General features: G+C 36.1%; 2 protein-coding genes across 2 annotated transcripts; one reads left to right on the top strand and one right to left on the bottom strand.

The window, feature by feature from the left end:
• Nucleotides 1-4,630: 4,630 nt before the first annotated feature.
• On the bottom strand, nt 4,631-5,023 carry LOC140011361 (secreted RxLR effector protein 161-like). Its single transcript, XM_072060153.1, has one exon. It carries the CDS (start codon nt 5,021-5,023, stop codon nt 4,631-4,633), a length of 393 nt encoding a protein of 130 aa, XP_071916254.1.
• A 17,437-nt stretch (nt 5,024-22,460) lies between these two features.
• On the top strand, nt 22,461-25,482 carry LOC140011359 (uncharacterized). Its single transcript, XM_072060152.1, has 4 exons — nt 22,461-22,997; nt 23,589-23,894; nt 23,967-24,090; nt 24,551-25,482. Exons 1-4 carry the CDS (start codon nt 22,461-22,463, stop codon nt 25,480-25,482), a joined length of 1,899 nt encoding a protein of 632 aa, XP_071916253.1.
• Nucleotides 25,483-25,772: the final 290 nt, after the last annotated feature.

Below are 25,772 nucleotides of genomic sequence, written 5' to 3'. Positions count from 1 at the left end.
TTTAATTTCTTTATTTGTTTTTTAAATTTAAGTTGGATAATAGGTGCCCAACACAAATGGCCAAACCGCCCAAAATATATTTGGATTTTTATTACCCAACTCAAATTTGACCCAACACTCAAATTATCCAACCCAACCTCTCAAATTAGTGGGTAAGTTGGGTGGGTTATTGGGTTTTGGGCAAAATTGCCAACTATAATAAAAACAAATCAATAGCTCCACCAACATCAAATCTTGGTCACAGATCAATTGCTTATATGTCAATCATTGGAAGTGGACTAAATGAAACTTTACTCATGAGATGATTTGTCAAGTGCTTCTGATCTTCCAGTAATTAGTTGACAAAATAATGAAATGAACGATATATTTCTGTATTCCTTGGTACAGTCTTGGTGTTGATGTTGATGAAATGGGCCCTTATTAAAGTGGCATTGAGCTTCTTCTCCCCAAATGAACTAAGGGTGCGTTTGGTTCTACAGAATTGGAATTAAATTGGAATTGGAATTCTATAGAATTAGAATTCTATGAATTGGAATTCCAAAACATTGGAATTCTTTTGTTTGGGTAATGCATAGAATTGATACATAATTCATTTGGAATTCCAAATTCTTTGTTTGGATGGGAGAAGAATTCATTAAAAATTAGAATTGTTTCCGACTAACATTTTCTTACATAAAAAAATTCTTTTTTTTTGCTATATAATAATTTTTTAACATTTAGCTAATTGTTACTAAAGCTTTAAGGAAAAAGCCAATTAGTGCCTTTAATAATTTTTTTTCTTGCATTTAACTAATTGTTACTAAAGCTTTAAAGAAAAAAAAACAAATTAGTTCCTTTTCTGCAAAAAAAAATTTAGTCTTGTTTTTTTCTTAATTAAATTATATTAAATAAAAAATAATTGTATATTCTAACTTAAAATGTAGTTAATATTTATCAAGTTAAAACCTTGATACTTTTTTTAAAGTTAAGAACTTTAAATTTTAGAAAATCAAATGCCTACTCTATGATATGAATAAGGAAGGAAAGTCATAACTTGTACCTATTATAAATGTTTGAACTTTGTATTTTACAAGAAATTTTAATAGATGAATATGCAAACAAAGTGATTTTAGCCAAAAGAAAAAAGAGAAAGAAAAGTACAATTATACATTACTACTATTTTTTAATAAATGGCCATTCTAATGTTAAATTAAATCCGAATAGGTTCCTATCAAATTTCAACTTCATGATGGTCTTGTCTAATTTGATAGTCAATAAACATTGCTGGTGCTAAAGCATTCCTAAGAATACTCCGCCGGGGAAGAATTCCAGTGATTTCCGACAGCGCAATCCATTTCACCATTGCCCAAAGACACCACTATTAAATCCTCCACTCCCTTGCAGAATTCTTGCTTGTTATTCAGCACGTGAGTGATAGCTGCAGCCGTTGGATTGCTCATGGCCACCCACCACCAACGGCCGCCATCTTCTTTCTCCCATCCGTTGACCTCAGCCCCACGGCCCGGCTAGCAGTCGTGGCCCCACAAACTTCCGCCATCTTGAGTCACACCCGTCAATTTCCAACGCATCAGCGCACGAAAACAGGAACGGTGCGATGGAAGTATAGGTGGAGGCAGAGGAGGAAGTATGGAAGGAGGCAGAGAAGGAAGATGTGGAGGAGAAAGAGCTGCACAAGAAACGGTGGTTGGTTTGTGACGAGAGAGAGAGAGAGAGAGACTTTCATTTCAGTTTTGTTTTTGTTCATTATATGGAGACCCGTAAATTTACCGATTTAATCCATCTAGGATCCGCGTACTAACCTGAATAGGAGGTGAAAGTATGGAATTGGAATTGTAATTCTTAGGTCTTGCCAAAGTATTGATTTTGTGGAATTGATGGCCCATAGAATTCGAATTGAATTCTAATTCTCTTGCACTGGTAGCATCCAAACCGAAGATTTGGAATTGGTGCTCCAATTCTAATTCTAAGCCTCCAATTCTATGGGAACCAAACACACCCTAAGTGTCATCCTCAAACTTTTGAAGCAAGGATTCTCTTCTAGATTCAGAACTCAAACAACAGGTCCTAGAGATCTTCCAGAGGGTGGGGGAGGAGGGGGTGTTAGAGGGCATATAAACAGTTCCTCAAGCAGTTAAAAAGGGTTATCATACTCCATAGTTGTAATTATTAGGTAAAAAATAGAACATGTCATAAATAGTTACCAAATGCACGCAAAAACCAAAAATTTGCACATCTTATCTACTTGTACCTTAAAACAGAAATCTAGAAAAACAGAGAAAAATTAATTTATACCCCCACTTAGCAAAATATTCACTCAACTCATCATGTATCAGCATTGTTTTCATCAGCACCTTATTACAGGTGGCATCTCATATAATTGACACCCCTCTAGGAGATCAAAAGTTATCAAGTAGATCAAGTAGGCAATGCGAAAATTAGGCACCAGATTGAGTAGGAGAAAGATTAAAGAAACTAGCTAGTATAACTATAGCGTCAAAAGAAAAAAGAAAAACAGAGAATCAAAGTAGCATTTTTCAGGGAGGCAATGAAACTACAAGGAATTGACGATTTTGGTCAAAATTATCTATGCATGAAAGGACAACTGTTAAAGATGTCTATTTTCCAGTCTAAGGCATAATTAGCTTACATTTTGTTATCTCCATTTCGTTAGACTCTTCTGTTAAAGATAAGATATGATTGGAGATACGCATGAGAGAGAGAGAGAGAGAGAGTGTGTGTGTGTGTGTGTGTGAGTGAAACACTCGAGCAAAGAAAAGCATGAAGAAGAAGAACCAAATTCATAACAAGATTCAATACCCAAAAAATACTGATCTCCCTCTCAAAAAGATTCAGTAACTACTGTAACTTTTGCTTTAATAGAAAAATCTAGTTCACTTTTTAGTACCCAAATGCTTACCTAAATGCTTACAATCTAGTTCACTTTTTAGTACCTAAATGCTTACAATAGATTAAACCAGTCCAGGACTACAGCCAAAGGCCACTTAAGCAAACTAAACTTTTTATTTCTCCAATAAAATTACAAATAAAGGACATAATTAAAGAACCTTGATAGTTAGCATTTAGGTATAACATTGTAATGAGCAAAAGGTGTCACTGACAACCAAGAGGGGCGCAAATATTTTTATGAATCACAAATTGAATTGTCAAGCTACTTCATATCATGCCTGTAAGGAACAAAGCATGAGATGTCAATTCAAGCAAAACACTAAACATAGACACAACTATTGAAATGCAAAACACTAAACACTAAACAAATTGAAGTGTCAAGGTACTTCATATCATGCCTGTCATAATTTTGCTGCCAGAGCTAAAACGAGGATCACCATGGGTGCATTGAGGATTGCCCATTGGCCGAAGCATCCTCTTAAGCTGCAGGATTCCATAATTAGATTTTTTTTCTCTTTCCCTTTCTGCGCCTCTTTGTTCAATCATGCTAATAGGCATATAATAAGAGTATCATTTCAAAGATCATAGAACAGTATGAAGTAAAGAAATTTCATTAACATTGGACAACTTAATTCTTGTGAAGCCTCAAGATTAAAATTTGAAATTACTCCCTAGTACACATAAACACTTTGCCACATTTTCATTAATTAAAAAAAACCGAGAGAAAAGTAATTTGAAGGTTCAAAAACGAGCAAAAGGTTCTCATCCATACAATTTTTTTCTAGAGTACAAGCCATCTTCAGCAGCCCAAATAAAAATTCCCAACTATAAATTAAGAAAACCCAAATTCAAAGTCACAAGTCAGTTTTCAAAAGTACTTTCCTGTAAAATTAACTGTAACGTAAGCTAATAAAAGGAAACTGGTTGACATTAAGCTATTCAAAATTCAGTAGATTTTGTTAGGTCTGGCCCTAGGAAATTGACGAAAGGATTTTTGGCAACCCCAAAAGACAAATAACAAAGCAAAAATAAGTAAAACAGGAACACAGGAATTTACGTGGTTCGGTCAAATTGACCTACGACCACGGGCGGAGGAGGAACAATATTTTACTATGAAGAAGAAAGTACAAAAGATGCCTTAGGAAAGTGTTTCTAGACCCAAAACACCTAATACTAAAAACACAAGAGAGCCAAAAGATATTTAACTAATCAAAAGACTTAATGACCCAGAGGCCCAAATTGCCCACTAATGCTCTCTTGATTTTGGTGCACCTAACCCCATCACAGGCCCACTATATTTATAGGCAACTAACGGAAAGGTTCCCTTATACAAAAGCTGATGTGGGACAACGCCACATTAACAAATCTCTACATTGGCGTGTCTCTAACATCAACAATAGCAAAATTGCTCCACCTTCTCTACATAAGTCCCAATGGGTCTAAATCAGCAACAACGAATACCAACCCAATTCAAGTATTGCTTGAACTTGTAAACTGGAAGAAGTTTCATGAACATGTCAGCAGGATTCTCCTTGGTACTAATTTTCTGAACAAGGACTTTTCCCTCAGCAATAGTATCTCGAATGAAATGAAATTTCACATCAATGTGCTTCGTCCTCTCATGATACATCTGGTTTATAGTCAAATGAATGGCACTTTGACTATCACAGTAAATAGTAGTAACACCTTGATGCAAACTAAGTTCGCCAAACAGACTCTTCAATCACAAGGCTTCTTTGATTGCCTCAATCATGGCCATATATTCTGCCTCCGTAGTAGATAAAGCTACAACGGGTTGTAAAGTAGCTTTCCAACTAACTGCACAATCGCCAATGCAAAATACGTAACCTGAAAGTGATCTTCTCTTATCAAGATCCCCAACATAGTCAGAGTCTGCAAAACCAACCAAAGTGTCATTATTTCTTCCAAACTCCAAACTATAATTTGAAGTCCCTCGCAAGTATCTGAGAATCCATTTCACAGCCTGCCAATGTGCTTTTCCAGGACACGACATATACTTGCTAACCATACTGACTGCTTGTGCAATATTTGGGCGAGTACAAACCATTGCATATATAATGCTACCAACTGCGTTGGAATAAGGAACCCGTGCCATATACTCTTATTCTTCAACTGACTGTGGTGACTGAGCAACAGATAGTCGAACATGACTAGCAAGAGGAGTAGTCACAGGTTTAACATCTTTCATGCCAAACTTCTCTAAGACCTTCTCAAGATAATTTTCTTGGGTCAAGAATAATTTTCCAGCTCCTCGGTCTCTTTTGATCTCCATGCCAAGAATTTTCTTAGCTGCTCCCAAATGTTTCATGTCAAATTCACTACTTAACTGCAACTTCAAAGTGTGAATTTCTGATAAATTTTTGGCAGCAATGAGCATGTCATCAACATAAAGCAGCAATTAAATAAAAGAACCATCATGTAACTTCCGGAAGTAACCGCAACTACCATACATGCTCCTTGAATAACCATGACTCAATATAAAAGTGTCAAACCTCTTATACCACTGTCTTGGAGACTGTTTCAACCCATATAAGGATTTCTTTAGCAAACAAACATGGTCTTCCTTTCCTTCAATTTCAAATCCCTGAGGTTATTTCATATAAATTTTTTCTTCAAGTTCACCATGTAAGAAAGCTGTTTTAACATCAAGCTGCTCCAACTCCAAATCATACATGGCAACTAAAGCAAGCAAAACACGAATAGAGCTATGCTTAACAATAGGTGAAAATACTTCATTAAAATCAACACCTTGTACCTGACTATAGCCCTTTGCAACCAAACGTGCTTTGTACCTTGCATCTTCAACTCCTGGAATACCTTTTTTTTTCTTGAAAACCCATTTGCATCCTACAATTTTCTTACCTAGAGGCGGCTTCACAAGAATCCAAGTTCCATTTCGATGGAGAGACCCAATTTCTTCATTCATCGCAACCAACCACTTAGCAGAATCATCACAAGAAATCGCATCTGAATAAGTAGTAGGCTCATCAACTACATCAGTTTCTTCTACGATAGACAAAGCATATGCAACCAAATTTGCATATCTTTGTGGTGGTCGAATATCCTTCCTTGGTCTATTTCTGGCAATGGAATATTCTTCTTCTTCTGAATTATTTTCATCAGTAGATTCAGATGCATCTACTGGCACTTGTTGAATAGAAGGACCAGAACTACCAATCTCAAACTCCACCAGCTTCTGCATACTATCATCTGTTTGACAAGAAGTAGAAGACTCCTTTTTGGAAGATAACATAGAGAATTCATCAAAAGTAACATCTCTACTGATTTTAAATTTTGGAGATTTGGGATCAGGACACCATAATCTATATCCTTTCACCTCCGAAGCATACCCAAGGAAAATACACTTTTTAGCTCGAGGTTCTAATTTTCCATCATTTACATGCATGTATGCTGGACACCCAAAAATTTTAAAATCAGAATAATCAGCAGGAATACCTGACCAAACTTCCTTAGGAGTTTTGAAATTAAGAGCAGTAGAAGGAACACGATTGACAATATAACAGGCCATAGAAATTGACTCAACCCAAAAATCCTTTGCCAACCCTGCGTTAGAGATCGTGCATCTCGCTCTCTCCAAAAGTGTTCTGTTCATACGTTCAACCACACCATTTTGTTGAGGCGTCATCCTGACAGTGTGATGCCAAACAATTCCTTCATTCTTACAAATTCATCAAATTCTCTTTCACAAAATTTCATGCCATTATCTGTTCTAAGCCGCTTGATTTGTTTACCTGTCTGTTTCTCAATCAAAACTTTCCATTGCTTGAAAGTGAGGTAAACATTATTCTTATGTTTAAGAAAATAAACCCAAACTTACGGAACAAGAGATGGACCCCATAAATCTGAATGAATATAATCAAAAGTACCTTTCGTCTTATGAATTGCTGGAGAACTGAAGCTAACTCCTTTTTGCTTCCCAAAGATACAATGTTCATAGAATTCCAGTGACCCAGTACTCTGACCGCAAAGAAGTCCCTTTTTACTTAGTATGCCCAGGCCTTTCTCGCTCATATGTCCCAAACGTATATGCCACAATTTGGTGATGTCAGAATCAGACAAAGATGATGATGACGAAACTGCAACCGAGCCTGTGACAGTAGATCTCTACAAAACATATAAACTACCAACCCTGCAAGCTTTCATTACAACCAGAGCACCTTTAGAAACCTTCATAACACCATTTTCAACTGCATATTTGCACCCAAGAGCCTCTAGGGTGCCCAAAGAGATAAGATTCTTTTTCAAATCAGGAACATGTCTAACATTAGTGAACATCCTCACAATACCATCATGCATTTTAATTCGAATTGTACCCTTACCAATAATATTACAAGCGGTATTATTACCCATCAAAACAATTCCACCATTGTAAGATTCATAAGTGGAAAATAAATCCCTATTGGGACACATGTGATAACAGCACCCCGAATCTAAAATTCATTCATTTTTAGACTTTGTCCTGTCATCAGTCACAAAGAAAATACTTCCTTTATTCTCATCAGCTGCAACACCAGTTTCGGAGTCTCAAAATTTTTCTTACCAGGTTTCCCCTTTTGTTTCATTTTATTTTTCAATTTGAAACAATCTGTCTTAATGTGCCCCATTTTATGACAATAATTACACTCCACATTTCTATGTCTGGATTTAGATTTAGATTTAGATCTACTTTTATCAAATTCTCTTCTCTCAGTTCTGTCCTAACAACCAGACCTTCTGCATGGCCTCCACTAAATTTTCCAGTAATATCTCTGTCTATCTGCTTCTTAGATTTTAATGCAGATTTAATTTCCCGATACGAAATTGTTTCTTTTCATAGTATCGCGAAAATGTTTAAAAGATTGGGGAAGAGAACACAAAAGTAACAGGGCATGATCCTCATCATCAAATTTTGAATCTATATTTCCCAAATCCATAATAATGGAATCAAATTTATCAAGATGTGAGAGTATAGATGTACCTTCAGTCATGCGAAGCATATACAAATTTTGTTTTAAATAAAGCTGATTCTCAACTGTCTTCTTCATGTATAAGACCTTAAGTTTGTTCCACATGGCCTTTGCCGAAGTCTCAGTGGCTACCTCCCGCAAAACCTCGTCAGAGAGATTTAGGATAATACTGGACCTTGCCTTCTTATCCATCTCAGCAAAATTTGCATCTGTCACACCCTTTGACTTTTTCTCAATTCTGTGTATCGCTAGATCAACTCCGTTTTGAACCAAAATGGCCTCCATCTTGAGTTGCCACATCCCGAAATTGACATTCCTATCAAATTTCTCGACGACAGTCTTGTTATTGTCATTGTTGCCACAAAATCCAAAGCCTCCGAAGAAGCTCTGATACCAGTTTGTGAGGTTTGGCCCCAGAAAATTGACGAAATGATATTTTTGGCAACCCCAAAAGACAAATAACAAAGCAAAAATAAGTAAATCAGGAACACAGGAATTTATGTGGTTTGGTCAAATTGACCTACGTCCATGGGCGAAGGAGAGCAATATTTTACTATGAAAAAGAAAGTACAAAAGATGCCTTAGAAAAGTGTTCCTAGACCCAAAACACCTAATACTAAAAACACAAGAGAACCCAAAAGTATTTAACTAATCAAAAAGCTTAATGACCCAAAGGTCCAAATAGCCCACTAATGCTCTCTTGGTTTTGGTGCTCCTAACCCATCACAGGCCCACTATATTGCAACTAAGGGAAAGGTTCCCTTATACAAAAACCGATGTGGGACAATGCCACATTAACAGATTTCACTTAATAATATCTTTATTAGAGATACTGGGGGAATGAGGCAATATTCAACAGAGATTAGACATAATAAAACAACTAAGTTTTCTACACAACATGACCATTAAAAACTAGCATCCAACACAAAAGTTTGCTAATCATTCTCTGAATCATGCAAAGTTATCTCAATGAACATAGAGTTCAACCTCGACTTCTTCCTAAGGAGCTTTTCCTCCTTAAGATGTAACTGCTTCCATTTCATTTCCACTTCCTTTCTCTTTGCACTGTCTATGAATCTTATTGCCTCCTCCACCGGAAAAGGAGACTCAAAAGATTCTAATGCCCCGCAGAGATAGGGATACTTATCATACACATCTTCTTCCTCTGCGTCTTCGTTTTGTATCTTCATGACCATCCCCTTCATGGGTAGCATGCACTCCACCATCACCCCAAACTTGTTTGGAAAGCTCAAAAACTTTAGCCTCATGTTCAAAAATTTGGTTTTTTCTGTAGTCTTTTTTTTCTTGGACATTTTCGACCCGTCTTCTGGCTCATAATCAGGGTCATTTTGAGAAGTAGAATGCTTCTGTGTCGTGCCTTTCAGAGTACGTTGAGTTGTGAGAACTGTAGCATCATCACCAGAGTGGTGTGGTTTCTTGAAGGCTAAAGATCCAAGGTTTTGGGATTCTAATTTTTTGGACATTCTTATGATTTTTTCAGGAGAGAAGGAACTACTTTATACCAATGCATAGCATATTGCAAAGGTTTAAATAACAAAGAAAAAGAGAGGTTGAAATCAGTGTAATTTGTATTTAGGACAAGTTAACTTGAAGTCAACTTAATTTCCTATTTTGGTCAGTTAATTTTGGCGATTAGTTTTCAGAGATAAAGTCCACAAATCTTAAACTCTAGCAATAAAGTATGCTAACAACTACCTAATTCGTCTCGAAATTAACAAGAACTTCAATGATCATCAAGCTCCAGAAGCACTAGTTTTTTTTTCCTTTCATTTCCAATAACGATAATAATAGGCAAAGAAAATGAAAAAAAAAAAAAGAAAACAGAGCAATTAACAGTTGCATGAAAAGTTGAGAGCAATTAATCGGCCATTTTTATTTTGAAGACTCATTGTTGACAGTGCAGTAACGGCACTTCCAAAACAATAAATTTGGAAATGGAATCAGCGGATTTACATTTACTTGGGAATAGAATCAGGTTCTTCGGTTGCTTTTGTCAGCTAATGGGAATTTCTAATGCTTTGTCTCAAAGATTTTGAAGAAATGAGTTTTGAAAATTGCAGGGTTTTGTCATGGATTAATCTCCTAATTCCATCTACATTTACTTTATTGTCATCGATATTCACTAATATTACTTTATTGTATACATGAATTTTGTTCATATGCATTATCTTAATAGTACATGAACACAATCGCACTACAAGAAAAAAGGTCATTAGTGACAACATTTCTTTGTGACGACAAAAAGTCGTCACAAAATGAGGTTTTTTAGTCACGACTTTGAAGGTTGTCACAATTGACTCAAATCAACTAAGTTTTCAGTGACAACTTTTAATTGTCGTCACAAAACTACTTCGCGCCATGGGATTTAGAAGGCGCGAGTTTTGCGATAGTGACGACTTGATAAAAGTTGTCAGTAATTCTACCACTTTCTTTGACAACTTTTCGTTGTTGTCACTGTTTATGTTTATTGACGACCAATTTTTGTCAATAAAACTATAGTGTAGTTAGTGACAACAACAATTGGTCATCAGTGACAACTTTTATTTTTGACGAAAAAAAGTTGTCACAAAAGTCTATCCTTTATTGACGACTTTCTATCTCGTCACAAACCTTTAATGGGAGGCAACTCATTTGTGACGACTTTTCTAAGTCGTCACTAGTAAATTCCCGTCAAGATTTAGCAAGAAGGCGGGAGTGTTTAGAACATACAATAGTGACGACATTAAGAACATCATCACTATTGAATGGCTTATTTACGGACGACTTTTTGTTGTCGTTACTGATCACTAAAAAAGTTATTAGTGACAACATTTTTTAGTGATGACAATATTTCGTCACAAAAGGGGATTCTTTAGTCGCGACACCTAAAGTTGTCACAATTCCATCAAAGCAACTAAATGTTTATTGACGACAAGTAGAGTTGTCATAATTGCTCAAATAGACAGTGTCTTCAGTGACGACCTTGGAAAATGTTGTCACTAAAATGATTTATTGAGTGACAACTTCTAATATCGTCACTGTCACTCTCTTGATTCAGATTTAGTGACAAGAATTCATCGTCACTATTTAAAGTACTTATTTGTAAGTCACTTTCATTAATTCTACTGTGCCACCCTAACTTTTGCGATTTAGCCCCAAATGTTATAAAAAATTCCATTAATTCCATTATGATACCTTAAGTTTTACAATTTAGCCCCATATATAGTACACCGATTTTTTTAATTCTATTATTACTCCCTAACTTTTGTAATTTAGCACCATATGTAATTTACCAATTTCATTAATTCTACTTTGGCACTCTAACTTTTGCAATTTAACCCCCATATGTAATACACCAATTTTATTATTTCTATTATGGCACCCTAACTTTTACAATTTAGCCCCTATTTTTTTATTAGGAAATTGCGAATGGTATCTTGATAAACTATGCATAAATATTTTATAATTTTCTCAAACTTAAGTAATAATTTGTTATAAACTCTAAAGATATATCTTTCATTACAATAGTTATAAGGCAGACAGGTCTTTTTATCAATGGAATAAGAAATTTATGTCAGATTTATCCTTTGTACTACATGCCAAGTAGTATTAGCAAAAGAATAACAAAGTACTACAAAGTAATTAACAAGATAGCCTTCAGGGAGTGTAGTTTATGGGCAAATGAGCATTATCTATTCAAAGTACCAACTTTTTATGGGCATTTTACTCTCAAACATATAATTTATGATAAATTTATAAAGGGATAATTTCAGAAACCTCCCCTGAGGTTTCTGACAATTTCACTGACCTCCCCTGAGGTTTCCACAATTACACTGACCTCCCCTGGCAGAACTTGGGACCCAATTGCTGACATCATATAATGCAAAATTACTATTATACCCAAGACATTTTGTGTTATTATAGGACTAAAATATGATAAGGCAGATGGTGTTTTGGATAGTATTGGATTGCATTTCTATTTATTTAATGTATGGTTATGAAATTTGTAATGATATTACTCTTGGATTGCAGTTTTGGTTTGCACCTTATTACTGTTAAGGTTTTATAAATGACTGTTTTAGTTCTTGGATTACACCTTACCTCCAAATTTTGGGAATTTACCCAAATTTTCCATTTTCTAATATTCCTACAAATATGCAAAATTATGCATATCCCTCAAATCTACCCAATATTAATGTTTTGTTAAACTCTAAATAACAAAAATATGAAATATAATATTTAAATATATTTTAATACACACAAGTTGGACGGGTAACTAGTGTGTCAGAGAGTTGCCATAATCTCCTTAAACCCGCATGCGGGTTTAAAGAGTATTCGGATATTCTCATATGCACCTATGCAAATCGAACCAACCGGATATCTTATCCGTATCCCATTTTTTTAAATAAAAATCTTATAAATTTGAAAAATAAAATCAAATTTAGATGTATTAGGGTTTTAAAAATATTATATAAGTGATAAAAATTTTATAAATTGTAAAAATAAAATCAAATTTAAATAATTAAATGTTATATTTGCCTAAGAAATAATACAATAATCATAATAATGATAATACAATAATATTGGTGTAATAAAACTGCCATTAATTTAAATATTTATTTATAATGCCCAAAGAGCCTAATTACCAATTTTTTTCTTCTCTTTGTGGGTTTCCTTTACATGAACAAATATTTTGCTCTTTATAGGTATTTCACTCTGAATCATGTAATTTATGTTAAATACATAAATGTTTGTAAGTAAAATTCAAAAAGTGTTGCACTAATATTTTTATGAAAGGGAAACTGGTAGGTTTTGTATTTAACATTAATTAAATATGTGAAAGCAAAAAAAAAAAGAAATTATAGGGTACAGCAATTTAATTAAAAAAAAAGAAATATTAAAAACTAGCAATTTAATTAGTGACGACTTTTCTTGTCATTATAATCTTGAATAAATTAGTGATAACATTATGTCATCACTAAATTTTCTTTGATTTTGACTTAACAATAATGTCTTATTAATAGCATTTGATTATTTTTAATGAAAGTCTATTATAACCATAGAATTTGACTTTCGTTATTTTCAATTAATGATGTACTTTAGTGCTGGAATTATAAAAAATTGCAGGGCTAAAATATTTGCAAATTATAAAAGTATATTTTCACTTATATGTAATTAACAAATTTTGCCACCTATATTGATGAAAATTTGTGTTTTTGTACTAAAAAATAAAGAATAATACTATAGCAATAAAATCTATGCTTCAAACCAAATTAAAAATAAAAAAAACATGATGATTGGTCTCAAATGTTGGGAAAATGATTATTTTTATTGAAACTATGTTATAACCATATAATTTGAGTTTAATTATTTTCAATTACAAGATGTTCTTTAGTGCTGCAATTATAAGAAATTAGTATAAAATATTAGCAAATTATAAAAGTACATTTTCAATTATATGAAATTAACAATTTTTGCCACCTATGTTGATGAAAATTTTTATTTTTTGCTAAAAAATAAAGAATAATACTATAGCATTAAAATCTATGGTTCAAACCATATTACAAATCTAGAAAAAAACATGATTTTTGGTATCAAATAGAGGGAAAATGAGTGAAGTCAAAATTTTGATCAAATCATTAGTGAAAGTGCCGCGCAACAAAAACAATATCCAAAGCAAGACCAAAGCAATATCCAAAGCAACGGAACACTTGAGACAAACCTTCACCGAGCTGAAGTAAACAAAAGCTTCTGCACTAAGCACCAAAACAGAGCTTCCGCACTGAGCACAAAACAGAGCTTCCGCACGGCCTGATACTTTCACCCACACTTCTCTGGCTTCTCACTAGCATCACCATGGCTGTCCAGCATTAAAGTACAAGGTTTTCAGGTGGAAAGGTTCGTTTTCTCTCTCCTATACATTTTCCCCAATTTTTCCAAATCCCTAATATGTAAGATCCTTTTTGTTATCGCTACTGAGTCGCCTGGATTAAGCTGTGTAGCTACTTGTTTTAGCTTCAATATTTCGGGTTATCTGACCACAGGTTAGGGTAGTTTAGGATGGTCCGAGGAGCCAGTGCTCCTTATTTTCTGGAATGCATTAAAGAGGGAGGAGACAGAATTGTTGAAAATTGGAATGGAAGCCTATGTTGGGCATTCCGAGAGAAGGGATCGAGTTTTGTTTAAATAACTGGCCAATTAGGTGAGTAGTTCAAGGTTATTTCATTGACAGCGCAATTAATCTTGGGTATATATCCCCTTATCCGATAAGGTTGCCATGAAAGGGGACAGAAATTGAGGGAATGGACGAAGGAATCATTTATGTCCACTGCCCAGTTCTTGTGAATTAGCAGCAACCAAGACTCTAGTCTCAGTGGGTCTATTTTGTCTAATATTTTCAGTTGCATTGCAATAAATTCTGGTATTGTTTTTTTAAAAAGAAAATTCTGGTTTAATGCCCTACTCGGTGCTTTAACCTTACCTCAACTGAGATAAAATGCCATGCCCAAAACCCCTAAAGATGGCTTTCAGGTGTTCTACTATTTTTTAATTCCCCTAAAGATGGCTATCAGATGTTTTATCATTTTGTCTTATTAGTAATTTCTAGTCTTATGAATCAGGTTCATCCCTGCATCTTTGTGTCAAACCTCTTTTATATGGCTCTGCCCTTTTTTGAATTGTTCTCCATTTAACTCTTTGGAAATCACTTTCTAACTCACTGCCAGAACTATAACTCTTTGGAAATCACTTTCTAACTCACTGCCAGAACTAGTTCTTTGGCAACTCCGTTACCTCAGAATATCCAGTTCCATTTCAAAGTAAGGGCCAGCCCTTGCCTTTTTAAAACCCTATTAGCTACATAACTGCCTTTACGCCTCAGGTCCAGATGAATCTGAGGACAGACATCTACCTAAGTTAGTCATCTCTAATGAAAGTTTTCCATGCTTTGATGCTTGGTTAACCGCAAACCTTCTTAGACAAGTATTGGTTTAGCCATGAATTGTTTCTTGGAAAATTTTTGATCAAATACTAAAAGTTAGAATTGTTTTTGGAGCATTTTACTGGACATGTTCGTGGAAGTTAAATAACCAGTGGACAACCAGAATGAGGCCAAATATGCACCTTACATTGCACGAGCATAAATTTAACTTTGATAAAACATTGTTATGATGAGTGTTGCTGAATACCTAAGACACAATAATTTTCTGTTGCTCCTAAGATGCTTTTGCCTTAAGACCTGAGCCATTGTTTGAGTCCCTAGGCCGAAGGAGCTGTCTGATTCAGGTGTTTCAAGCTATGTAAGCCACTGCAGTTAGTATCAGGAATCTTATTGCAATGCTTAAAAATGAAACTCTCTGTGGAATAGTTGATATAATATAGTCTTTAACATTTGTTAGTAGTAAATTGATGTGAACTAATGGCAAAAATAATGTAACTTCCATTATAGAAGGGCACGGAGAGTTTTTGCAGAAATGCTACTTAATTTCAGGTTTTTTGTTTCAAGCATATCTGCTTGGGACTGGTTTCTTATTGCTGCTAGATGAGATTTCTAAGTTTTCCCTTAATCTGCATTTTGACAGTTCTTGCGAGCTTCAGGATTACCTTAAGTTTACTTCCCTTTCTTGATTGTATTGGCTGCCTCGCAGAAGAAAAGAGAAAGGGTACAATGGGTGGGATAGATTTTCTAAGGCACCAAATATAATAGGGAAGAGTTCAGTCATTACTGCCATTAACAAAATCACATACTAAGGCTCTTCCAATGAAAATTCACAACAGTCATGGCCATTATAATTTATTTTTGAGTTGATAATATACTTCTAGATTATATAGTAGTGAATATACTTCCAGATTATATAGTAGTGAATATACTTCTCTCATGCGCACATAATGTGTGGACCTAATTTCTTCCCTTGTACTTATATTTTTTGGCTGTTGGCTGATGGATGATGGCTAGTCAAATAGTAACATTTGACAAAGCTAGACTATAACAGGTTGCTTATAGTTTCTAAAAGGAGAGAAATGGTGGTTATGTTTCTTCTTACTCATTTGAAGAATTGAAAACCTGAATCTGGTTATGAGAGCAGGTGGATGATAATGTTCAATTTGGCGAACAAATTGTTCCTTCAACTTTTGTAACTTTATGATAGTTATTCTGCTTTAAAATAGTGATTCTATGATACTTATGTTTCTTAAGTGTACAAACATGTAATGACTGCTAAAACATCTTGTTGGTCGTTTAGATCCTCAGTTATCTGTATGAGGTTTCATGGGTTGAGTTGTTCATTCATTTTCATTGCTGAATTATGGTACCATTCGACTTCATTACCAGCTACTAGTTCCTTATTTCCTGCCAGTTGTCAGTGCATGAATCAATGTTAATGAGTTTTTTTTTTCTGTTACTTTCTTTTCTGTTGTTATAGTTGTGTAGTTTATGGTTATGGTTATGGCTGATCTGTTGGTTTTGGTAACTTGTGGTCACTGTGGACTGTTTTTTGGTAATAGCTAGTAATAGCATTTTTTGGGGCTGATGTTATGCAGCATTGTGGACTGTTTTTTGTTATGATTGTATAGTTTATGGTTATGGTTATGGCTGATGTGTAGTTTTTGGTAACTTGTGGTCATTGTGGACTGTTTTTAGAGAGCTCTTAGTTGAGCTTATTGTTTTTGCTGTTGCTGTTGCTGTTGGAAACAAAAGACTAAGTCGCACTTTTTTAGTGGGGCTATAGCACACCTCTTCCTTTTCTTCCGTACTCCGTCCACTGACTCGTCTGTTTGGAACTCCAAATTAATTTTTTTTCTGTGATGAAGGAGATGAGAAATCTCTTTTAGTCAAGAGAAAGTCAAATATAGAGGGAACACTTGGGATCGGATTCCTAGTCAATTGAAAATTCTTTAATAGAACTGTCAACCAGCTGCCAATTCGTGACCTGTTTGGGCAGCGCAATATTATAATACTCGTGGACTAAAACATTTAGCTAACTTCATAAATTTGATGGAACCTCACTTTGGGACTGGGGAGGATTGAGAGAGACGTTGGAAAGAGTGGAGCCAGTCAAGTGGATTCCACTGCCTCTTTGCCTCCATGGGATGGGATGACGGATACCAAATGCTGAGGCTGTTAATTTGAGGTCCGAATCTGTTTGCTACTGGGATAGGCAGTTTTGCGAAAATGGTGGTACGTTGGCTATTATTTAGTGCAGTTTTCAAACCCCTTTGGTCCCCTCCTCTACTCTACCTGGGGTGGTGCAGTCAGTGGCCCAAAAGCTTGCTTTTGCGTACCTGATATGCAAAATGTGACCTATTTAAAACGAGTACCAGCCGTAGCTTAGATCGAGAGGTGGTTGAATTATTGAATACTCCTATCATTTTTTGGGCTGGCTAGCTTTCTATTTTCCTGCGCCCTTTCTCTAATCCACATCATGGAGTTGCTGGCACTCTGTTTTGTCCAGCACCAACCGATCATTATTGGAGGATTCCACATCATGGAGTTGTCTTGATTCAATTTGGTACTGACCATTTGTTTCCTCTCGGAGAAGGCATTAGAAAGATTTTTTTTTTTTTTTACAAAAACACACCAGTAGTAATTTGTGTTCAAATTCCTATGCGATCTGATGTCTGCCGCTCGTAATTAGAAGCCATTGTGCTCCACAAATTTAAAGGCATTGTACTGAAGAAAGTTTCGATCAAGTTACATTTAGCCTAAAGGTTGCATCGGACAAGAGGACTTATGCAGTGTTGTAGAGAGCTTTTTAGTTGAGCTTATGCAGTGTTGTATTTGTATAGATTGGACTGTGATTTCTAATTTCTTGTTGGTGTTGTAATATGTGGGCCCAAATTATATGAGGTTCTTAATGAATTGTAATTTTTGTCTTAATAATCTAAGTCTCATCACTTGTTCTTTATTATTGTACTCCTCCCCTTACCTACTTCTTTTACTCTTTTATGACAGATAAATGCTATTCATACTAGCTTTTGGAAGATATCTATGGTTATGGTTGAAGAACGTTGAAGACAAAATTGCCTTTTGCTCATGGAGTGGTTCATTTAGATGTTTTTCAATTTCTTAAACTGTGATTGCTTTTGTACTTGTACCTTATGTATAAGTGATATTTTGGACAAATGTTATTTTTGTAGGCATTAGTTGGGTAATGTACACTTGAATTTGGCATTTGAGAATGCTATATTATTACCATGTAATCTAATGCAAATACTTTTGGTTATCAATCGTTCATGTTTATTTGTATGGTTTGTTTAAAATCAATGATTTAGCAATGATTACAGGCCAAATTATGACTATTAAGCTATTGAGAAATTATTTAATGACAAAAAAAAGTTGTCACAAAATAGAAAATAAAAACTCCTTGTCACAACAGAGACTGTCACTAAATCTAAGCTACATTTGTGACGACAATTGTTATCAGTAAAATAGTTATATACAATGGCTTTCGGTGCTTTTTAGTGACGACTTTAAGTAGAGCATTTTTGACAAAAGGTCAAGTCGTCAATAAAACACTTCCGGATTGTTGTCACTAATGACAACTATTTAGTGACGACTTCAGGTAAATTTAAATGATGCATTGAATTAAAACAAATAAATTTAAATGCCAATCCAACTCATTCAAAACCATACGATGAAACAACAATAGAACCCCGTAATACTTTTCTTCAACAGACAAAACAAAAACGTTTTTCAGCCATGAAAAGAAATGCTTCTACTCCTACTAGATATGATATGTTACTACTCGTCAAACGGCCTCCACCACAATGCATGTTCCGTCTCACACCGGCAAGACAAACACATAATTGTGGTGTGCTTTTGACCATTTGAATTTTAACGCCATTCACCATGTAAAAGTTGCCTCAAGTCTTCAACTTCTTCGATGAAGAAAGTAAATAGGGGAGATATGATGTATCCTCCATCCGCAACTTCCACAGCCAGGGGGTTCACTTCTTTAACTCGTAGCCCCAAATCTTTTACAACATTGGGATGAACAAAATTGTGAGAACTGCCATAGTCAATGAAGATACTAACTGTCCTTGTCCCCACATGACCAGTAATTCTCATGGTCCTAAAATTTGGCCATAGGGTGCTAGTCATAGCACACACGGATATATGCGCCAACTGCCCCTTCTCTACGTCTTCCAAGATCTCTTCTCCCCTCTTCATTCCTTCCTCCTCTTCTTCTATCACTTCGATTCTATATAGCTGCTTTTTCTAGCAAACGTGGCCCCTTTCAAATCTTTCATCACACCAAAAACAAAGGCCTTTTGCACGTTTTTCATCTAATTCTGCTAAGCTTAGAGTTCTTGTAAATTTCCTGATGGAGCTCCCTTGAGTTTCCCTAGGCGTGGGTAGTAGTGAGGTGGAGTTCCTCACAAAGGACCTTCCATAAGGAGATCCGGCCGAGACAAAGGTAGGAGGTATAAAAGGTCTCAGGGCGGAGCCTTGAAAATTACCAGCCCTTTGTGTGTCTTTCCCATTGCTCGTTATCTTGGACTCCTCCAGTTTTGCCAATCCTATTGCATGTTGCAGGGTCCTTGGCATGAACATCCGAACTCCGGTTTGGATATCCTCCTTCAACCCACTCAGGAAACAACTCACGGCATACTCTTCAGACAAATCCACTCTGTTGAGTAGCTCCTCAAATTGCTCCTGATACTCACCCACATTACCCTTCTGTCGCAACCTCTTCAGGTCCCCCATGGGATCATCATATAGAGTATTTCCAAATCTGGCCGCGATCGCTTTTACGTACTCTTCCCAAGAGGGCATATCTCGTGAATCTAGATTTCATGAAGACCTGGTGCCACTGCAAGGTCTTACCTTCCATGTGAATCGCAGCCAGCCTGACCTTAGCATTGGAAGGGTTGTCATCAATCTCAAAGAATTGCTCGCACTTGTAGAGCCATCCCTTGAAATCTCCTCCTGAAAACCTTGGAAACTCCACCCTTGAAAGTCTGGTGGCCATTTGATAGCCTCGTGACAGATGAGATTCCTGGTTCTCCGAATTGGGAGAGTCCGAATTGCTGGAGACCCTTTGTGTATTGACGTCAAGGATCAGATTCTTGAGAGCGGCAATCTCCCTGTCAAATTGCTCCTTCTGATATCTGAGGAGGGTTTTCAGATTTTCCTCCAAACGCTTGTTGTCTTGAGACCTTGTACCTTCCGCCATTGCTGAACCTTGAGCTGGAGTCACCCAGCTCTGATACCAGTGATGCAGAAACGTAGGAAAGCCCCAAAATTCCAACCCAAAAGGACAAGAGATGGAGAATATCCCTCGAAGAATTGGAACGGAATTGAATGATTGTTATTGAGAGAGAATGGGATTACAGGAGATCGTAATTAGAATCAACCAAGACTTCCTTTCCCCTACTTCTTCTGCTGCTATATATAGAGTATAGACTACAAGAATGTGACCGACTGGGTTACTACTTTGCCAAGTCACCCTAACTAATTTGCTAGCTCAGCATAAACGTCTACCTAACCAATTTCCCCCACCCCTTATTTGGTCATCAACGTACACCCTACAATCCATGATGCATCACAAACTTTTGAGACATTGCCATTCTTAGCCCAATCCTTAAAGCACATAATTGAGCTTCCAAATTTGAAAAAACACCAAAATGATTCCTAAATACTCCTCCCTATGCCAGCTTTCTGATTTGGAAGACACTCGTCCGAATGAACAAACAAACAAACAAACTAATTGCTTCTCATAACTCTCGAGTAGCAGTAACTGAATTGTAACAATGATCAATGACAGCAACTAACTTGCAACAATTAGCACAGATAAGCATTTGGACAACTAGAAAATGAAAAAATCCTATGGGAATTGTTGATTTGTCAAGCTGCAATCCTTGACTTATGTGGCAGAATTTTATCCCACATCGGTTTTTGCCTAAGGAAAGCCTCCCAAATTCACCTATAAATATATGGAGTTTGTGAAGGTTTTAAGTGCACCAAATCAAGAGAGCATTAGTGGCTATTTGGGCCTTTGGGTCATTAAGCCTTTTGTAGTAGAAATACTTTGAGCTCTCTTGTGTTTTAGTATTAGGTGTCATTTAGGTCTAGGAGCCACTTTCCTACGGCTTTTGTATTTTCTTCTTCATAGTGGAAGTTTTACTCCTTCTCCGCCCGTGGACGTCGGTCAATTTTACTGAACCATGTAAATCTCTGTGTCTTTTATTTTGTTTTATTATTTGTCTTTATTGGGTTACCATAACCCTTTTATATGGTCGGTTTTACCGCCTAAGTATTAGATGGTTGGTGTCTACCGCCTAAGCATTATATGGTCGGTTATACCATCTATTTTATTCTAACTTTAGTTTGTTTATTAGTGGGCCAGTCCTAACAAACTGGTATCAGAGTTGGTTGATATATTTTGTAAGACAGGTTCATCTTGTGGGGCCCGTTCATCTCGTGGTGCCCGCTCACCCGTGGGACCCGTTTATCCCGTGAGGCCCACTCACGAGACTTGCATATTTGTTTGACCAGTTTTTGAGACAAACTCTAGGTTATAGATTTTGTGGCAACAATGACGATAACAAAGACGGTTGTCGAGAAATTCCACAGGAATATCAACTTCGGCATGTGGCAGCTTAAGATGGAGGTCATTTTGGTTCAAGACGGTGTTGATCCAGCAATACACGGAATCGAGAAAAAGTCAGAAGATGTGACAGATGCAAATTTTGCTGAGATGGATAAGAAGGCAAGATTCAGTATTATCCTAAATCTCTCTGACGAGATTTTGCGGGACGTAACCACTGAGACTTCGGCCAAGGTCATGTGGGACAAATTTAAGGCCTTGTATATGAAGAATACAGTTGAGAATCGGCTATATTTGAAGCAGAGCCTGTATATGCTTCGAATGTCTGAAGGTACATCTATACTCTCCCATCTTGATAAATTTGATTCCATTATTATAGATTTGGAGAATATAGATTCGAAAATTGATAATGAAGATCAGGCCCTATTACTTTTGTGTTCCCTTCCTCAGTTCTTTAAGCATTTCTGTGATACTATGATTTATGAAAAGGAAATAATTTCGTATCGTAAAATTAAATCTGCGTTAAAATCTAAAGAGCAGATAGATAGGGATATTACCGGGGAAACTAGTAGAGTCAAGCCGATGACTTGTTTGTTCGGGGTAGATCTAAAAAGAGAAATACAGAAAAGGGTAGATCTGAAAAGAGAAATACAGAAAATAGAAGTAGATCCAAATTCAGGTATAAAATGTGGTGTGCAATTATTGTAAAAAGAAGAGCCATGTTATCTCTGATTGCTTTAAATTGAAAAATAAAGAAAAGCAAAAGGGGAAATTTGTTGAGAAAAATACTGGATCCGCTGAAGCTAGTGTAGCAGCTGATGAGAATGATGGAATCATTTTCTATGTAACGAAAAATAATTTTAGGTCTAACAGTGAGTGGATTTTAGATTTGGGTTGTTCGTATCATGTGTCCCAATAGGGACAGATTTTCAATATATGAATCAACTGAAGGTAGAGTTGTCTTAATGGCCAACAACGCTATTTGTAAGTTGTTGGCAAAGGCACAATCCGAATTAAAATGTACGATGATATTGTAAGGACGCTCACAGATGTTAGACATGTTCCAGATTTGAAGAAAAATCTCATCTCTTTGAGCACTCTTGAGTCTATTGGGTACAGGTATTCAGCTGGAGATGGAGTTCTCAAAATCAGTCGAAATGCTCTTGTTGTTATGAAAGCACACAGATCTGGTACTTTGTATATTTTACAGGGATCTACTGTTACAGGTGCTGTTACTGTTTCTACATCAACTTTGTCTGATTCTGATTTCACCAAATTGTGGCACATGAGATTGGGGCACACGAGCGAGAAAGGTTTATCTATTTTATGCAAACGAGGTCTTATTGGTAGTCAAAGTATTGGAAAGATGGGATTCTGTGAACATTGCATTTTTGGAAAGCAGAAGAGAGTTAGCTTCCAGTTGCCTGCAGTTCACAGGACAAAAGGAATTTTGGACTACGTTCATTCAGATCTTTGGGAGCCTTCTTGTGCTCCTTCTAAAGAAGGTGCCAAGTACATGTTGACTTTCTTTGTTGATTATTCAAGGAAAGTTTGGGTATATTTTCTTAAATATAAAAATGATGTTTTCCTAACTTTCAAGCAATAGAAAGTTTTGATTGAGAAGCAAACAGGAAAACATTTTAAGTGGTTGAGAACAGATAATGGCATGGAATTTTGTGAAGGTACATTTAATGAATTTTGTAAGAATGAAGGAATTGTTCGGCATCGCATTATCAGAATAACGCCTCAACAAAATGGTGTGGCCGAACGTATGAATAGAACACTTTTGGAGAGAGCGAGATGTATGATCTCCAATGTAGGGTTGACAAACGACTTTTGGGTAGAGGTGATCAATATGGCCTGTTATATTGTCAACCGTTCTCTTTCTGCAATTCTTGATTTTAAAACTCTTGAGAAAGTTTGGTCAGGTATTTCTGCTGATTATTCTAATTTAAAAATTTTTGGGTGTCCAGCATACATGCACGTGAATGATGGAAAATTGGAGTCAAGGACTAAAAAGTGCATTTTTCTTGGGTATGCTTCTGGGGTGAAAAGATACAGATTATGGTGTCCTGATCTCAAATCTCCAAAATTTGTGATCAGTAGAGATGTTACTTTTGATGAATTATCTATGTTATCTTTCAAGAAGGAGTCTTCTAGTCCTTGTACTATTGATAGTACACAGAAGCAGGTGGAGCTTGATATTAGCAGTTTTGATCCTTTTCAGACCAAATCTTCTATTCAGCAAGTGCCAGTAGATGCACTTCAATCTACTGTTAAAAATAGTTTAAAAGAAGATAAGTATTTCATAGCCAGAGATAGACCAAGGATAGATATTCGACCACCACAAAGATATGCAAATTTAGTTGCATATGCTTTATCTGTTGCAGAAGAAATTGATATAGTTGGTGAGCCTTCCACCTATTTAGAAGCAGTTTCTTGTGATGATTCTGTAAAGTGGTTAATTGCAATGAATGAAGAAATTGAATCTCTTCATCAAAATGAAACTTGGGTTCTTGTAAAGCCGCCATCAAATAAGAAAATAGTTGGTTGCAAGTGGGTTTTCAAGAAAAAGGAAGGTATTCCAGGGGTTGAAGATGCAAGGTATAAAGCACGATTAGTTGTAAACGGTTATAGTCAGGTACAAGGTATTGATTTTAATTATGTGTTTTCACCTATTGTTAAACATAGCTCTATTCGTGTTTTATTTGCTTTAGTTGTCATGTATAATTTGGAGTTAGAACAACTTGACGTTAAGACAGCTTTCTTACATGGCGAACTTGAAGAACAAATTTATATGCAACAACTCCAGGGTTTTTGAAATTGAAGGTAAGGAAGACCATGTTTGCTTGTTGAAAAAATCCTTATATGGATTGAAACAGTCTCCAAGACAATGGTATAAAATGTTTGATTCCTTTATGTTGGGTCATGGTTATTTGAAGAGCATGTATGATAGTTGTGTTTACTTTCGGAAGTTAAATGATAGTTCTTTCATTTAGTTGCTGCTTTATGTTGATGACATGCTTATTACTGCCAATAATTTGTCAGAAATTTACACTATGAAACTGCAGTTAAATAGTGAATTTGAAATAAAAGATTTGGGAGCAGCTAAGAAAATTCTTGGCATGGATATCAAGCGAGATCGAGGAGCAGGGAAATTATTCTTGACTCAAGAAAATTACCTGAAGAAAGTCCTGGAGCGTTTTGGCATAAAAGATGCAAAACCTGTAAGTACTCCTCTTGCTAGCCATTTTCGGCTATCTGCTGCTCAATCACCACAATCAGATGCAGAGAAAGATTATATGGCACGGGTTCCTTATTCCAGTGCAGTCGGCAGTGTTATGTATGCAATGGTTTGTATTCGTCCGGATATTTCACAAGCAGTCAGTGTTGTTAGTAGATATATGTCTTGTCCAGGTAAAGAACATTGGCAGGCTGTGAAGTGGATTCTTAGATACTTGCAAGGGACTTCAAACGCTTATTTGGAGTTTGGAAGAAATAAAACCACTCTGGTTGGTTTTATAGATTCAGATTACGCCGGGAATCTTGACAGAAGAAGATCACTTTCAGGCTACGTATTCTGCATTGGGGGTTGTGTAGTCAGTTGGAAAGTTACTTTACACCCCGTTGTGGCTCTATCTACTACGGAGGCAGAATACATGGCATTGACCGAGGCAATCAAAGAAGCCTTGTTGTTGAAGGGATTATTTGGCGAGTTTAATCTACATCAAGGTGTTACAGTTATTCACTGTGATAGTCAAAATGCTATACACTTGACTAAAGACCAGATGTATCATGAGAGAACAAAACACATTGATATAAAATATCACTTTATCCAGGATATCATTGTTGAAGGGAAAGCCCTTGTTCGAAAGATCAATACCAAGGAGAATCCTACTGACATGTTTACAAAGTTTCTTCCAGTTTACAAGTTCAAGCAGTGCTTGGATTTGGTTGGTATTCGTTGTTGGTGGTTTAGGCTCATTAGGGCTTATGTGGAGAAGGTGGAGCTGTTTTGCTATTGTCGATGGTGGAACTAAAATTATGCCAAGGTGGAGATTTGTTGATTTGTCAAGCTGCAATCCTTGACTTATGTGGCAGAATTTTATCCCAACATCGATTTTTGCCTAAGGAAAGCCTCCCAAATTCACCTATAAATATAGGGGGTTTGTGAAGGTTTTAAATGCACCAAATCAAGAGAGCATTAGTGACTATTTGGGTTTTTGGGTCATTAAGTCTTTTGTAGTAGAAATACTTTGAGTTCTCTTGTGTTTTAGTATTAGGTGTCATTTAGGTCTAGGAACCACTTTCCTATGGCTTTTGTATTTTC

Source organism: Coffea arabica, chromosome 7e (genome assembly GCF_036785885.1).
Source record: "Coffea arabica cultivar ET-39 chromosome 7e, Coffea Arabica ET-39 HiFi, whole genome shotgun sequence".
NCBI classification, from domain to species: Eukaryota; Viridiplantae; Streptophyta; class Magnoliopsida; order Gentianales; family Rubiaceae; genus Coffea; species Coffea arabica.
This window is presented reverse-complemented; position numbering and strand designations above follow the sequence as displayed.

Coding starts and splice junctions, on each gene's coding strand:
- LOC140011359 (XM_072060152.1), top strand. CDS start 22,461: ATGTACGATGATATTGTAAGGACGCTCACAGATGTTAGACATGTTCCA. Junction 22,998..23,588: donor ATTATTCAAGGAAAGTTTGG/GTATATTTTCTT, acceptor TTATCTTTCAAG/AAGGAGTCTTCTAGTCCTTG. Junction 24,091..24,550: donor CGGTTATAGTCAGGTACAAG/GTATTGATTTTA, acceptor ATTTGGGAGCAG/CTAAGAAAATTCTTGGCATG.
- LOC140011361 (XM_072060153.1), bottom strand. CDS start 5,023: ATGGCACGGGTTCCTTATTCCAACGCAGTTGGTAGCATTATATATGCA.